The sequence below is a fragment of the Eptatretus burgeri genome, chromosome 2 (genome assembly GCF_056783735.1).
Source record: "Eptatretus burgeri isolate ZD-2024b chromosome 2, Ebu_testis_v1, whole genome shotgun sequence".
NCBI lineage: Eukaryota > Metazoa > Chordata > Myxini > Myxiniformes > Myxinidae > Eptatretus > Eptatretus burgeri.
In genome coordinates, this window is record NC_140962.1 from 3,183,374 (window position 1) to 3,199,588 (window position 16,215).

The 16,215-nt window shown below is 40.8% G+C and overlaps 1 protein-coding gene across 2 annotated transcripts in view; it reads right to left on the reverse strand.

Moving 5' to 3' along the window:
• MTREX (Mtr4 exosome RNA helicase) overlaps positions 1-16,215 on the reverse strand; it is a 208,527-nt gene that overhangs the window by 141,191 nt on the left and 51,121 nt on the right. For both annotated transcript variants that reach the window (XM_085860894.1, XM_085860891.1), the window contains exons 14-16: positions 7,984-8,085; positions 4,695-4,820; positions 1,337-1,487 (exon numbers count right to left, since the gene is read on the reverse strand). In XM_085860894.1, coding sequence (XP_085717020.1) covers positions 1,337-1,487; positions 4,695-4,820; positions 7,984-8,085 — 379 coding nt within the window. The remainder of the gene's footprint in view (positions 1-1,336; positions 1,488-4,694; positions 4,821-7,983; positions 8,086-16,215) is intronic.

The following is a 16,215-nucleotide window of genomic DNA, read 5'->3' on the forward strand; positions in this document are numbered from 1 at the left end:
CACGTTCGGTGGCAGAGGTAAAAACGCACACACATAAAAGAACAGACAGAAAAGCCAGATGGAAAACCTGAAAACATAATGCCTTCGACCTTCAGCTGCGGAGGCATAAACGTTCTGTCCCACAAAGATGCAGAATAAACTTCTCAATGGCAAATACAACAGCAGGTCCTTCCTTCATATTTGAATGGTTCCTCTCTTGATTTACCAGACAGAGAAGAGACTGGTCTCATGTCAAGACAAAAAAGTACCTCCAACCACAACGTCAGAAGCATCACTCTTCAGCACAATGATTTACACGATAGTCTCAACATGAGTTTGTTGACAAGAAGTTGATTGAGGGTTGTATCGACATTGCCCTGAGCGTACTCCATCCAGCCTTAATGGATTAATATTGTGGACCTCGGTCGACTTCGTTAAGTTTCACATAGTTGGCCACGAATTAGGGATGCGTTTCCACGAGTATCTTGTTCGTCCCAGTTCCGAGAATGATTTGTTGATTCTTTTCTCAAAAACCGATCATGCACTCTCCGGCAACCATTGCCATCTTAAATGCACAAATATTGCCATCTTAAAGGAATCAACTGCAATCTCTTGCTGCACGCTTTAAATATGATGACATACACAACACCATGTGTCACAGATTTCAGATACAATGCCTTTAACTTAGCTCTTGTAGTCCAAGGCACTATAAGGCACATCATTTACTCTGACATCAACTAATTCACAGCCAATTCCTCTCATTCTAGCAGACCAGGTCCAATAACCTTCCAATGAAACCTGGCATCAGCATGCTGAACAGTTGGTGGATGACTCTCCTGAGTAAGCAGAAAGATATGCAATCCAAGATGATTCTTTACGATTCTCCAGTGCACTCTCACGCAGAGGAACAGATATAAATACTTTAGACACGTACGAACAAACTTACGTTATGACCAAATCACGCTGGTCTTGAAATGTTTGCTCAGTCTTTGACGAGTAATTTGTTAACCCGACGATAAAAATCGCTCAGGGTTCTCCCTATCTCTGCTTTGGCACTCCTTAATCTGGCCTGATACCAGTCATCGTACCACTTCACTTGAAAAACACAACTTACAACTGGTCATAATGAACAATCAACATCTGGCAGCCTGGTGCACATTGAGCACTTTGCCGGTTCTAATTTGCAATTATTATTACGTGTCACTCCACTTTTAAAATACTAGAAGGATTTGTTCTTGTATTTCAAAGGTGTGCGCTATCAATGAAACATGTTCAAAGCTTCAGCATCTCGGTTTTAATCAATTCAGATTGGGCAATTAAGCATCACAAGAACACCCAAATGGAATTAGCAACATACTTTCAACCATAGCAGGAAGGGCACGATGCTGCTGGAACTGATAGAAAGACTTCTCGAGCATGTACTCTGGGTTAATCTCCTCCACACGCAGCAGATTCAGAACCATGTTGTACGTCAGGTGAAAAGCACTGTTCAGTGGGTCTGGTGAACCCTGCAAGTAAGCACAAAGTAGAGCGTCGACATATCCTGCTTCTGTAGTTAACCCCCCCAAAAAGGGAGTGAAATAATGTCATAGATAATGCCAAGCATATAATTCAATGACTAAAGGAACTGCACTTAACATGGCAAAATGATAAAATGTTTCATTTGGAGGTACAAGGGTGGTTCGAATTTGACAGAGCATGATGTTTGTGAAATGCAGAGCAGAGTAATGCATGGACTCAGTCTCTCCATCTGGTGGACCTTCATTAATGCAACCACTTAAGCTTTGGAAAGACAACTTTCTCTTGGAAACAACTTCAAGTGAGCAACAACCTAATGGGACGAAAGACTGGCTCGGTAAACAAAATTGGTCACTCACCTTGAGCATAACGATCACAGATGGAGTTTAAAAATTTACGATTTAAAACACAGGACCCCATAGCACTCACTTAACACAAATTCTTCTGACTCATGTTATGAGATGCTGGTTGTTCATTTATGTTCCTGTGAAGGGATGATTTCGAACCATCGTTATGGGATGCCACAATCATCGTTACGTGAAAATATATACATGGTATACAATATATATATATATATATATATATATATATATATATATATATATATATATATATATATATATATATAAATATATATATATATATATATATATATATATATATATATATATATATATATATATATATATATAGTATACCAAGTCGAGGCTCGTGTAAAAACAAATACACAAAAACATAACAAGGCAGGAGACAAGATGAGTGGGAGAGGGAAGCACAAAATAGTGGGGGAACAGAGACAATAGGATATCTGTGGAAAGAATAGGGATGTGGTGGGTGGGGTACATGGGATAAACAAGATAGTACTTCAGGGACTTTCAGGAAGGAAAACACGAAATTTGAACGAGGTGGGTTTGGGGTGGATTAAAGGTGGTAGTAATTGCACAATCATTTGATGTATTATAACATGTAATAAATACGACATCGTCGGGTTCAGGCAAATTAACACCAGCCTGGACGGACAGCCGGACGGTTTTAAGTCGGAGGCAAACAGCCAAAATTCTTGGCGGTTCAGGTGCATGCAGGATGGAGGCAGGGAAGGCACTTCACTACAACAGAAGCGCACAGGTATATTCTCAAATCCACAACGAACAAACACAAGGAAATTCAACAACAATGATTTATTGTTCCGAACAATCGGATCCGAAGGACGGAGGCCGAGGGAACAAAATAATCCAAAGGACAGAGGCAAACAGGCTGAGTGGAGATTTGGGGGTTTCTGGGTGCTTTGGGAGATCGTGAAGATTTGTGGAGTTCCTTCAAGACCACCTTCCTTGATGTTGCCGGTGGATGTCTTGGAACTCACTGTCGGGCGAAGAGGAATTTTGTCTCTCGGGACACTGGATACCATTGACCAGAGTCGCAGGGCCAGGCTGAATGGCAGAGCTGAGCTGTTCAGGGAGCTGAGGCATAAAACTGTACATGCACCAAGGGTGGACAAGGAGACCTATGTGCAAGGAATCTGTGAAGGGGTAGAGCATCACCTGTGGTCAAGTGATTATTGTCCTGCTTCCAGGGGAATTTGTGCATTGCGTTCATCCAAGCCCATCCCTCGGTGTACTGCTATGAGAGTGGAGGGTGGTAGGCTCATTTTTTGTATACATTGGTGAGGGTCATACGACAGCTAACACACAATGCACAACGAGGGGGGCATGAGACAAGAGGGGCGGGAGTGGGTAGGACAAAACAGTGGGGAAGAGAGAGATTAGGAGATCTGTGGAAGGGAGAGGGATGGGGCGGGGAACATGGAGAATAACAGAGGAGTCCGAAATGAAGGCTCGCCGGGCTGGTAACTTTGAGCATCTGTACCAGGCTGATCCACCAGCTGTCGAGTTGGATGTCAGGTCAGGTCAGGTCAGGTATGGGAGCATGGGCCGGAGCAGCGCGTCGCTGCATCCACTTTCCGCCGTTACTCCAGGGGCCTCCGTCTGGCCATCCCCCAGGCAGATCCCTGGCCCATCCCCATCTCCTTGAGATGCCGATCAACCTGCTGCAACCATGAGGCATGTGGTCGGCCCATTGGCCTCCTCCACTGAGGAGACTCCCTCGCTGAGAGAATCTGGTGAGCAGAATCAGTGTCAGGAAAACGAGCCACATGTCCATACAGCCGCAGCTGACGCTCACGGACCATGCAGGTAACAAATCTCATTTGACTCTCTCTCAGCAACCGCTCGTTGGACACAAAGTCCGACCAGCGATAGCCAAGGATTCGCCGAAGAGACCTGTTACCAAAGGAATTAAGTCTCCATCTCGGAGCCCTTGTCAGAGTCCAAGTCTCACATCCATAGAGCAAGACTGGAAGCACCAAGGACCTGAAGACTCCAACTTTCGTCCTCCCGCACAGGTATCGGCAGCGCCACACCCCATGATCCAGCGAATCCATGACTCCCCAGGCCCGACCCAGACGTCTGTTGACCTCTGGCTCACAGCCGGCAGAGACATGAATATCACTGCCAAGGTAAGTGAATCTTTCCACGACCTTAACATCCTCACCACAAACAGGCACAGACAGGACAGCAGCATCCACGACATCATTGAAAGCCTGGATCTTAGTTTTGTCCCAGGAAACTCGTAATCCCAGCGGCTCCGACTCCTCATTCAGCACCTGGTGGGCCCCCAAAAAGACATCTAGAATCTCAACAAAGATGACTGCATCATCTGCGAAATCAAGGTCAGAGATCTTGACATTCCCAAACGATGCACCGCAGCTTGATCTCTCCGACATCCTCCCCAGAATCCATTCCATACAAGTGCAGAAAAGTGTGGGGGCAGAACAGACCCCTGACAAACTCCAGTAACAACTGGAAATAAGTCAGAGATAGTACCACCACATCTCCCAGTATGACTGTACATTAAAAGTATTGAGGAAATGTCCTGGTGTTTGTTAACCAATCCCCATAATTGCACGATTCCCACATTTTAAAGAATGTCGTGGAATTTGATATTATGGCAAGGGAGATAAAAAAAACCGATTTAAAAAAAAAAAAAAGATTTCTCATGAAATTTCTGATCAATACAACCATTAAATCTGTTGAAATTTATATGACTGGCTGCAAATTGAGTTGAATGTTGCTTGCCAAGGTTTTAAACAAGAATAGTTGCAAATAAAAGTCAGTGTCAACCATTCATAGCTGTATGACCTTGAGGAGCTGCTTGCCCACAGTTGGGCTCATCTTTTCATCAATCATAAGGATGACGATGCCGCGTTCATCCATGCCACGTCGCCCAGCTCGTCCTGACATCTGAATGTATTCGCCTGAAGAGATCTACAGAAACAGAAGTCCATGAAAAATACACAACAAAAAAGGGAGATGTGGGGTTCATAAACTTAATACAGCAAAAATGTTTGAACAAATGAGATATGGACGCATGATGACGTGAGATACAGTCAAGAGTTCGACAATTAACCAAAGGTAACAATCAAACAAATTAAAGAGCATCATGTGTTGCAGAAGTAATATTAAATAGTGAAAATAAACATATAAATATTTTTTTTTCTTATTGTTTTTGTACTGTGGGCCTGGTATGAAAACCAGCCTTGTTTACCCATCAACAATAATAGACAATTGGACCTCAGATCATGTTCAGACAGACAGAAGAGTAGAGCAAAAAAAAACCCCTCAACATTAACGTTAAAATCAAAGCACCTCTGAACAATGTCAATACAGTATATATAATCATGATATGCTGTGCAGGAAAAAGATCTTTTTTTCAGGGAGTGAGAAAGTTTACTTTATGTTGTGTAAAAGAGGTGTTCCAGAGCAAAAGAAGCACTTACTTCTTTTACATCTTCAGACACATTGGGCTGTCGAGGTAGTTTTCCATTGACTAGGGAGCACAATCGGGAATGGGTCGCCACTCTGGCAAAGGATACTCGAATGGCTCATTCATCCCAATAACCTGGTACTCGTTTTGCTGACATTGGAAGGATGACAGACTGAATCAACCCACCTGGTGTAATTTATCAGCATGACGGGAGCTCAAAATCGGGAAAGATCTTACGCCAACACCAGGCTGGTGGTCGAAACTCCATCAAAATAAAGATTTTATTGTAATAAAAGACAAATCATACTTTTGTGACATTCAACACTGGACTCACAATCCTGACAAATCTCACACACTCTCACCGTTTTTCTCCAAAAGGACCACCTGGCAAAACCTCCCGTCGACTTTCTTCACAATCCTCTTGAGGAAATTCAGTCATTAAAACTCCTGGGTCTCACTATCAGCCATAATCTTTCTTGGGCAAACAATACATCAAAGTTGGCCTCCAAAGCCAGCCACCAACTGGGCAACCTCCATCAAACAAAGTCCTTCGCTGGCAAACCTGATCTCCTATCTACCTCCAAGGTCTTCATCCGCAGTTTGATGGTGTACTAGTCTTCCCTCTGGGCTGGCTCCCCTGCTTCACATCTTGCTCAGCTTGATGCTGAAGAAACGAATGCCTTTAAGGTCATTTGAATCTCTCGTGATGAAGCTTAGTCTATGGGCTTATCACTTGGCCATCGCAGACAGGTCTCCCTATCTTCTACTGCCCCAAGGCAATGTTCACAGTTGATACTGGTCTGCACCCTCTCTGCTGCTCTTTCCATGCTTTGTATACCACATATGCAGTGATATACACCACATATGAGGTGGATATAAATCACCACATATGAGGATGAGAGAGTTGGGGTGGGTGGTTAAAAGTTGATACACGTTGGCAAAGTTGTAAATAGAATACTTGTGGTTTACAAGAGGGTATGACACACAGAGAGAAGGTGTGAGGGGAGGATAGACAAAGCCATTTTGGAATACGAGGTAATTTAGTTTAAATCGGAGGGAACTCCTAATAAGGCCGGAAGTTTGGCAGCCACCATGGGTAAAGCCGTGTCGGGAGGTTGGGGGAGCTTCCCTTAAGGTCCTGCATTTTGAACAATTTGGAAGGTTCAAAAGAACTTTTAGAAAGTCTTAACGAGGCTTTGAATTTTCTTGATTTAAACACAGAATTGATCAACTTGAGGTAAATAAAATAATCAATACACTGTTTTATGTTTTTCATTCACACCTGTAAAACTAGGACACTCTGTGGAGCGCATACCTCCACCACGTAATGCCTGATCCACGAGAACATATCGGGCCAAATACATTTTTGAAATATCATGCTATACAGAACTATATTGTTTCTGGCCCCCTCTCTCAATGGTAAAGAATCATTTTAAAAATCAAATAATTCTCGTATCTGGATCCGGATTCGGCTCTTCACCAAAATCGAATCAATTCGTCCTTGTGACACACCCAACCTGTCCACCAAGACTCGTTTGAATCCGACCACAACTTTTTGAGATATCATGCTACATACAGGTTTCGCCCTCTCTCTCAATGGTGAAGAATCACTTAAAAATCAGATCCGGATCCGGATCTTCACCAAAATTGAATCAATTCTTCCTCGTCACACCCAACGTGTTCATCAAGTTTCATCCAAATCCGTGAACAACTTTTTTGAGATATCGTGCTATATATCGTTTTTGGCCCGATCTCTCAACGGTGAAGAATCACTTTAAAAATTCGAGTCGTCGGATCTGGATCTTCGCCAAAATTTAATCAGTTCATTGCTGTCCACAATTTCATCTGGATTCCTCCAATTTTTTGAGATATCCTGTACACAAACAGAGAGACAAACGTTACAAATTATGTAACGAGACACAAAGGGGTCAAAACATAACCTCCTTCACCTTCGGTGGTGGAAGTAATAAATTCTGATGTAATATTGTCATTAAATGACCATGATAATAACAGTGATCAAGGTAAACCAGTTCAGCAAGTATTGATACAATATGCAGTGCCAGGTTACCAAATTATCTTGCAGGAATAAGTTGGCTGCATTAATTTTTATCACATTACAGAAGCATTTCAATAAAAGAAAATTTGGATAGAAATTTCTTAAAATCGATAGATGGTATCAATTTCCACAATTGACGGTAAAAATAACTGGTTCCCGGGTTTTAACAAAAACCCCTGACAAATGCTAAGATATGAGACACCGAGTTTGACGTCCATCTGAGGGATGGCACACTTAAATGATGGAATGCCCTTGTCTGAGAAGCAGCAATCCAAGAGTTTATAAATCTGGTGAAGAATCAAACTTATATGAGACAGCTCAAAGGTAAGTGCACCACCTCTGCACCATCAGGTCAGAACAATCGTACTTAGTCACAATTACAAACAAATAAAGACCTGACATTATAAGAACAATAAAATACAAAATCTCCAATGTCAACTTTCAATAAGTAAAACTTGTGAAAAAATTGGCACATTGGCAGAACACATCCAAATATTAGTTTTCAACAATATTCAAAGGAATGCACGACAAATTCAACCAACGGAGCAAAGAGTTAGAAATAAAACAAGATGAAGATGTATTTATTACGGCACAAAGACCATTCATACCCAGCGGAAGTCTTTGCCATCAAATTTGCGTGTGTTGGTGAACAGCACTGTACGTGCGGGCATATTGATGCCCATGGCAAACGTCTCTGTTGCAAATAAAGCCTGCAAGAAAGTAGGAAAATGAGAGATTATCTTGAAGATTAGAAATGCAAAATACCTTCAGCAAAGTTTCAAAAAATTAAAAAGCGATTTTTCTCCACCAGCAAAACACCTCCTCATTAAACCACTTACAACCCCTCACCAGAAAAACAACTTACAACCTCACCAGCAAGATGCAACAAAAAAAAAAACAACAACAACAAAGTGACAGAAAGGGAAAGACGTGGTGATAGTAAGGAGAAAGAGAAAGACGGTGATCGTAAAGGCGTTAATCGAGGTGATGATAGAAAGAGAAAGCGAAATGAGAGGGCTAAGGCGACAGACAGGGCAGAGTGGACAAAGACAGTGGGAAATGAGGACGGAATTGAAAAAGAGAGGACAAAGGAAAAAAATCAAAAATAAATTAAAACTGGTAAACCAGTAATCCCAGGCTTCAACCCGTGCATCCGACGTCAAAGGACTTTAATTTGCACTGAGTCTGCAATGGGGTCTCGCTACGGTGTCCCTCATGTTATATCAATGAAGGATTGTAAAGCCGATAGCAATACATGATAAAGAAAGAAACTACACATTGGACAAATCGAGGCTGGACAAAGTTTCAAGTCCCGAAAAAAGTCCAATAACTACACATTTGCATATTAATGTAAATGGCGAACTTGTAGGACGTTAAACGATCTTCCAGAATGTGCAGTCACTATAGCTCTATCTTCTTTCGGTTTCATTTTACGACATGTCGAAAATGAGTGATTTTAAACTTTGGGGGGCTCTGGGGCCTCACTGGGGTGAAATACAGACATAGTATACACATATTTGGAGTTCCCTGTTTATGACCTATCTAAATCTGTCATTAAAAATTTTCAATTCTCATTTGCATATTTGGCATATTTAATGAGGCGAATCGGCATCATTTTAATCATATAAATTATGTAACGAGTTCGACCAAATTAACAACTCAACATTCCCATGGAACGTCGGAAATGTGTGCAAAAGATTGAGGCTGTCGGGTTATCCTTTCTGGAGAAGATGTTTTTAGGTTTTGGAGAAAATCCAATATGGCCGCAATACCACGTGACCTACGTCATCAATATTTTCAAAGTATAAACTTCAGGTGGAGAGTTATTAAATGGATAAGTTTCATTGAATTTCATCCAACCATTGTTTTCATTTAACGACATTTCAAAAATGGGTGATTTTAGACTTTGGGGGGGCTCTGGGGCCTCACTGGGGTAAAATACAGACATAATGTAAACATATTTGGAGTCCCCTCTTTAAGGCCTATCTAAATCCGTCATTCGATTTTTTCAACTCTCATTTGCTTATTTTGCATATTTAATGAGGCGAATCGGCAGAATTTTAATCATATAAATTTAGTGACGATTTTGACCAAATTAACAACTTAATATTCACATGGAACATCGGACATGTGGGCAAAAGTTTGAGGCTGTTGGGTTATGCCTTCTGGAGAAGATGTTTTTAGGTTTTAGAGAAAATCCAATATGGCCGCCATACCACATGACCTACGTCATCAAAATTTTCAAAGTATAAACTTCAGGTGGAGAGTTATTACGCGTTTAAGTTTCATTGAATTTCATTCAAGCATTGTTTTCATTTTATGACATTTCAAAAATGGGTGATTTTCAACTTTGGGGGGTGCTGGGGGCTCACTGGGGTCAAATACAGACATAGTATAAACATATTGGGAGTCCCCTGTTTATGTGCTATCTAAATGTCATTAAATTTTTTCAACTCTCATTTGCATATTTAATGAGGCGAATCGGCATCATTTTAAATCATATGAATTATGTAACGATTTCGACCAAATTAACAACTTAACATTCCCATGAAACAATGCAAATGTGTGCAAAAGTTTGAGGCTGTCGTGTTATCCGTTCTGGAGAAGAAGATGTTTTTAGGTTTTGGAGAAAATCCAATATGGCCACCATACCACGTGACCTACGTCATCAAATGTTTCATAGTATAAACTTCAGGTGGAGAGTTATTATGGTGTTAAGTTTCGTTGAATTTCATCCAACAGTTTTCCTTCCAGATCCGCCACAAAATCGGTCAGTAGAACATAAAAACGCCTTTAATAATAATACTAACGAATTCAATAGGGCTTCAGCCATTTGGCTTGAAGCCCTAAAAAAAGCAAATCAAATTTGTTAATTAGAAGGGGTGGGATTATTGAGCTTTATGTTATATTGCCTATATTTGACCACAAGTCTCTGACCAATTGTGCAAGTGCAGCCAAAATTGCAAACGGTTCAGCACAGTTCTATGTACAAGATGTTTTCATTTGTGAGCACAGCAAACTTTTCAAAACAGCATTACTGATTGGTTGACAAACAAATAAATTAGTCGAATTAGAAGGCATTTTGACAAATTTGAGGTCCTGGTCCTCCTCCTCTTCCTCGTCGTCCTGGCCCTCCTCATTGTCGTCATCATCATCATCGTCATCGTGGTGATCCTCCTCCTCTTCCTGGTGGTCCTTCTCATTCTCATCCTCCAAACCCCAGCTGCCAATCAACATGGGGCAAAGAGAACCCTGCTGGGCTGTGATTGGAAGCCCCTCTGGGTGGACAGAACCACATGGATCACCGATTTGGATAAGAGAAATTAGCTGCCTGCCTCTTCGAGGCCTGCACTCCTGCCTTGAGTCGGCCTTGTGTGCAGCAGCATGGGGCCTCTCCCACCATACTATTTCTCCCTCACTTAAATTGCTCATTTGTGGTAATATTCCTGGGGATGGTTTTCAAAATCTCTGAGGTTCTTCTTTTTTATTCATGTTGCTGCAATTATCACTGGTAACCCTTGTGTTCACAGTGGTTTGGAGGGCTGGCTTGGGATCCTAGGGTCCCAAGTTCGAGCCCCGTTGGTCACTGAATTAAGACAAGGTGGGGTTGACTCAGCCTCTCATTCTTCCGAGGTCAGCAAAATGAGTTCCAGTGTACTGGTAATAGGGACACAGCATCAGCAGCATAGTCACAACCCAACAAAATGATAGCTACCCAGCAGCCAAGCTGCCATACGTAAGAAGAAGAAGCAGAAGAAGGAGAATGAGAAGGATCATGTGTCCACAAGTTTTCTGGAACTGGGATGTTGAAATTTTTGCAGATATGCCAATGAATCTCTTTGCATAATGTGTGATGACGTGTGTAAAGTTGTTCTGATCTGTTTCTGTATCCTGAAAGCAGGTGACTAGCACTTTGTTTGTCTTGCAGAAGCTACACGTGTCCGTCTGGCTCAGTCCTGCCATCTCTTAAATACATTGGTGCTGTGTCCTTGATCTTGGGCATTTATTATTCGTTCTACGCCACAATTGAGCTGACCTCTTCTTAGCTATTCCAATGAGCCTCTTTATCGATCCCAACCCAGTCCAATTCTTTTTTTGTGCTTTCCTGCCCTTTTGTTGTTCTCCAAGTTGTTGGTGTATACTTGTTGATATTTTTTTATACATTTATTTTGTTGTTTTTTTTGCAATTGTTGGGACTGCACTGTACATGTTGCCATTTCATTTTCTTCTATTCTATTCTATTCTTCCTGTGCAGTATCTTCTATTCACATCTGTTTTTGGAAATACCTTGCAAGGTGAGTTAGGGATACATTTTCATGTTTGTTGTGTTCATGTTTGTTTACAAATTGAATACGATAGTCTGTTGAGCATTTCACATACTCAACAAGTCCAACACTCATCGCTCTGTGCACCTGGTTGAGTTCCATCAGGCCACTCCCTCCGTCGCATCTCGGTAGGTACATGCTCGGGATGTGCTGGTTTTTCTAGAACATTTTGTGGAGGTGAGGAGTTTTCTTGTTTTGATGTCCAATTTATTGATTTCTGATTGGAGCCAGTTTACTATTCTATAGCAGAGTTGGAACACTGGTACTGCGAGTTGGTTTATGGCTTAGATTTTGATTCTTGGGGAGGGGTACATTTTCAGGATCAGCTTTGTTCAACGTAGGTATTCTTGGGTGATTGTTTTAGGCATTTGTTTGTGACATATTTGGTGGCCCTCTTCTACTCCAAGGTATTTGTATGATTCTTCATTTTCAAACTGCTGTATTGTTGTTTCAAGTTCAATTGGAACACATATATATATATATATATATATATATATATATATATATATATATATATATATATATATATATATATATATATAGTCCAAATTCCATTTGATTGTCCTCAGAGAACTGTTTTACTAGATTTGGCTGTTCTGTCAATTTTTTGTCATTTGGTAGAAAGAGCTTTAAATCATCCATGTATAGTAGGTATGCCACATTTCCTGTTTCTTTGGATGTTCTATTAGTTGTTAGGGTGCATCTGTGTCCTTATTTGTTGATGAGGTTACTCAGTAGGTCCAGAGTGAGACAAAACAAGAGGGGGGAAAAGACTGTCTCTGGAAGATCCCATACCATGTCTTCACATCTGGTATTTTGAGATTTCCTTCTGATTGAGAAAGCAATGGAGTTTTTGAATACCACATTGCTATTACAACAATCAGTTTGATTATTTGGGAATAGATTTTGTATTTTTGCAAGCATTTTATCATCCACGAATGTGGAAAATGTCAAAAGGTTTCTTATAATCCAAGCAGGCAGTGGACCATTTGGTTGTTCGCATTTTGAAATTTTCAAGCATGTCCTTGTTCAGTCGTAGGTGGTTAATTGTTCCACAACAACCTCTCTTCCATCCCATTTGTCCTGCCTCTAAACCTTGTTGTGTTCGGTGATGGTACATCACTTCTGCAATGATTCCTGTTAGAAGTATGTATGTTGAATGGTAGGCAGGTTATTGACCGGTATTTGTGAGAACGTTTGGTCTCTTCAGATTTTGGGATGAGAAATGAGTTCCCTTCTACGAGCCACTCATACACTGCCTTTTCCTCCTGGATCAGTTTGTTGAATGTATTGGCATCGTGATTGTGGAGACCATCAAGTTGTTTTTGTTTAAGAAATTTGGAATTTCATCTGGGCTTGGGCTTTTAAAATTTGGCATTTTTTTAAAGTAGTTTCCTAATTATTTTTTTTTCTTCAACAATAATCACCGAGTACATTTCCTCGAGATGTTGCTTCTTATTTTCCAAGTCTGGGATCCATTCCACTTTCTTGTTACGTTCCTTTCGATCCTCAAAAATTATTTTCCAGAATTTTCTGAGCTTTTCCTGATCAGGGAGAATTGACACATTCTGTTTTCATTTCCTAATTTGTGTGAGAAACTCATGGTTTCTCTCAACCATGTGGTTTTGTTTCCTCCTGGTAATTGCTTCATCATTTTCTTCTTTTTTTTTTTTTAAATATTCCTCGATATCATTTCTATTTTGGGTTTGTTTTCATCACCCAAACACTCAAGGACTTTGTCTTCAATTTTGTATTTGCTTTGTAGTCTTGGATTCTTTTTTTTTAGCTCACCTGGAAAGTAGATCCAGGAAGCTTATGGGATGGTGCGTCATCCGTCCATCAGTCAGTCAGTCAGTCCATCTGCCTGTCTCCCTGTCAACAAATACTTCTCTGAAATTACACTCACGATTTCCATGAAACTTTACCACAGCCTTCATCACCATGTGTGCACCAAAGTTTGTTCATGGCATTTAACAAAAATAAAAATAATAATAATAATAATTCAGGCCCAGAGGGGGTCTACAGGGGTTGCCTTCCAAAATAGGGATTTGCTTTCTTCTAAGAAACCACACATGCAATTCCGATCTTGTCTACAACGTTCGTCACCCTTGATGTACCAAAGTTTGTACACATTACAAAAAATTAAATTAAAAAAAAATTATTTATTTTTTAAATTGTTCTGATCCAATCAGAGTCCAAGGGGTTCTATGTGGTGGGGGGGGGACTTGAGAAAATATTCTCATGCCCCTCAAAATAGGGACTTGCTTTCTTCTAATAAGATACACAAACGATGAAACTTGACTACAGCCTTCATCATTCGTGATGTACCAAAGCTTGTTCACTGCATTAAAACAAAACAAACAAACAAAATCCAGGAGGTACTTACTTCCTTCTTAGTCAAATATTTTGTGGGTTATCCATGCCTACTCGTGGTTCCCTGGTTTTCTTATCCAGCCACTACAACGCGAGTGCCCAGCGGTATTGCCCCTTTGTTTTAGTTTTGGGTTTCCGTTTCCTTTCCTGAACTGTCATATGTGTGTCCCACTTCCTTCTTTCAGTTGCTCTCTGTGTCTCTAATCTCTGTCTCCATGGTGGGATTTAGCTTCTATTTGTAGGGCCTGATTTTTCCTTTTCTGGTGTTGTTTGCCATTACTTTTTTCTTGAATGAATAGTGCTGCTACGAAACACACAATATTGATTTCCTTCAAGGTGGATGATTTTGAAATCATTTTTCTAATTAAATGGTTGGTCCACCTCACAAAGATTTTTGTCCATTTGTCATTTTCTTTGTGATAGAGTTTTGGTCTCATCTCTCAGTTATATCTTTTCTATTTTGTTGGCCAACACTTCTTCCAACTTACATTGCTCTTCACAATCTTTACGCTCCTCTTCTCCCTCATTCTGCTGCTCTCACTCATCTTGCTGTCCATTATCATCAGCCTTTTCCACTCTTTTCCCCTTCGTCTGTGCCCAAGTTAACTGGTCCTCATCTCTGAATCGGTCTTTGCTCTCTTTTTGGGGGACACCCTTGATCTCTCCTATCGCCACACTGTTTCTTTGCCGCCTTTGGACCGGCTCTATGCTGGGGCTTGGGTCCCCATCTTGTTGCACAGCCAAAGCCTCCACTCGTGCTGTCTTGGCCAAATCCCTGCCATCCCTTTCTTCACCTTCAAGTGAGCACTTTGCTCCCCTCACTCCAATCTCTCTTGCCACTAGATGGCTTGCGCTAGATGTAAACTCTTCCATTCTATCTTTATCGAAATATCTTTTAATTGTTGAAAGAAAAAAATAAAATCAAATTTCTTTAATATATTTATCAAAGGGGACTACCCTTCTCAAATTTATCCAAGGGGACTCTCCACCCTCATGGCAAATTTCTATTTTTTTTTTCCTCACCTTGTCCTTCAATTGTTCACCATCGTGTACGTGTATGTGTATGCAGCTGGAGATTAGGTTATTGCTGTATACTAGCATAGTACCCGCCCTCCAGGCGATCCTGTTCCAAGCATGCAACACGTTCTTCTGACACATACCTTTATTTAGGCAGTGTATAGGCAACTGACAACTCTACATACGCAAATAAAAATAACCCTGGTGAGGTGCATGAAGCAAAAATACACCGACTGCTTATAATTCAAAAACACTTCACTGCACTGGAAAACATGGGAACAAGAATACTATACTATAAATGGTGGAGACTTGCAATACCCTCCCCCCACGATACACATTAACATAGAAAATACATACATAAATATATATATATATATATATATATATATATATATATATATATATATATATACATACATACATACATAAATATATTCATTCCTTTGAAGGACAACACTCATGGAAGAGCATTGTAGACAAACAGTGGGACAAACATCAAGGGGGAAAAAAACAAACAGGAAGAGATGAGAGGGAGGAGGGGAGGAAACAAAATAGCAAGATGGTTGGGTTAGAAAAGGTTAATGGGAGTAATGGGTCAGAACTGAGGCTGGCAATAAATGGCAGTGCTTGCTTGAAGCCATAGCGGGAAGAGTGAGACCAAACATCCTCTGGAATGTGGTTCCATATACAGGAGAAGGGTAGAGCGCAAACCTCCACCAGGCTGAACAGTTTATGTTTTGTATCCCACCGATAAGCAGGATCTGCATCCGGACCTTAACCAAAATCGAATCAGCTCATTCCTGTCACATACCAAAACTCATCCACCAAGTTGTCATAATTCATCCACAACTTTTTGAAATATTGTGCTTGCTATACATCGTTTTTGGCCACAATCTCTCAATGGTGAAGAATCGCTTTAAAATTATGGGATCCGGATCTTCACAAAAATAGAATCAATTCATCCTCAGATACTCAAACCTGTCCCCCAAGTTTTGTCTCAATATATCCATAACTTTTTGCGACATCATGCCAGATATCGCTTTGGCCTCATTCTCAACGGTGAAGAATCCCTTTAAAATTCTCAGATCCGGTTCCGGATCGTCACCAAAATCTAATCAATTCGTC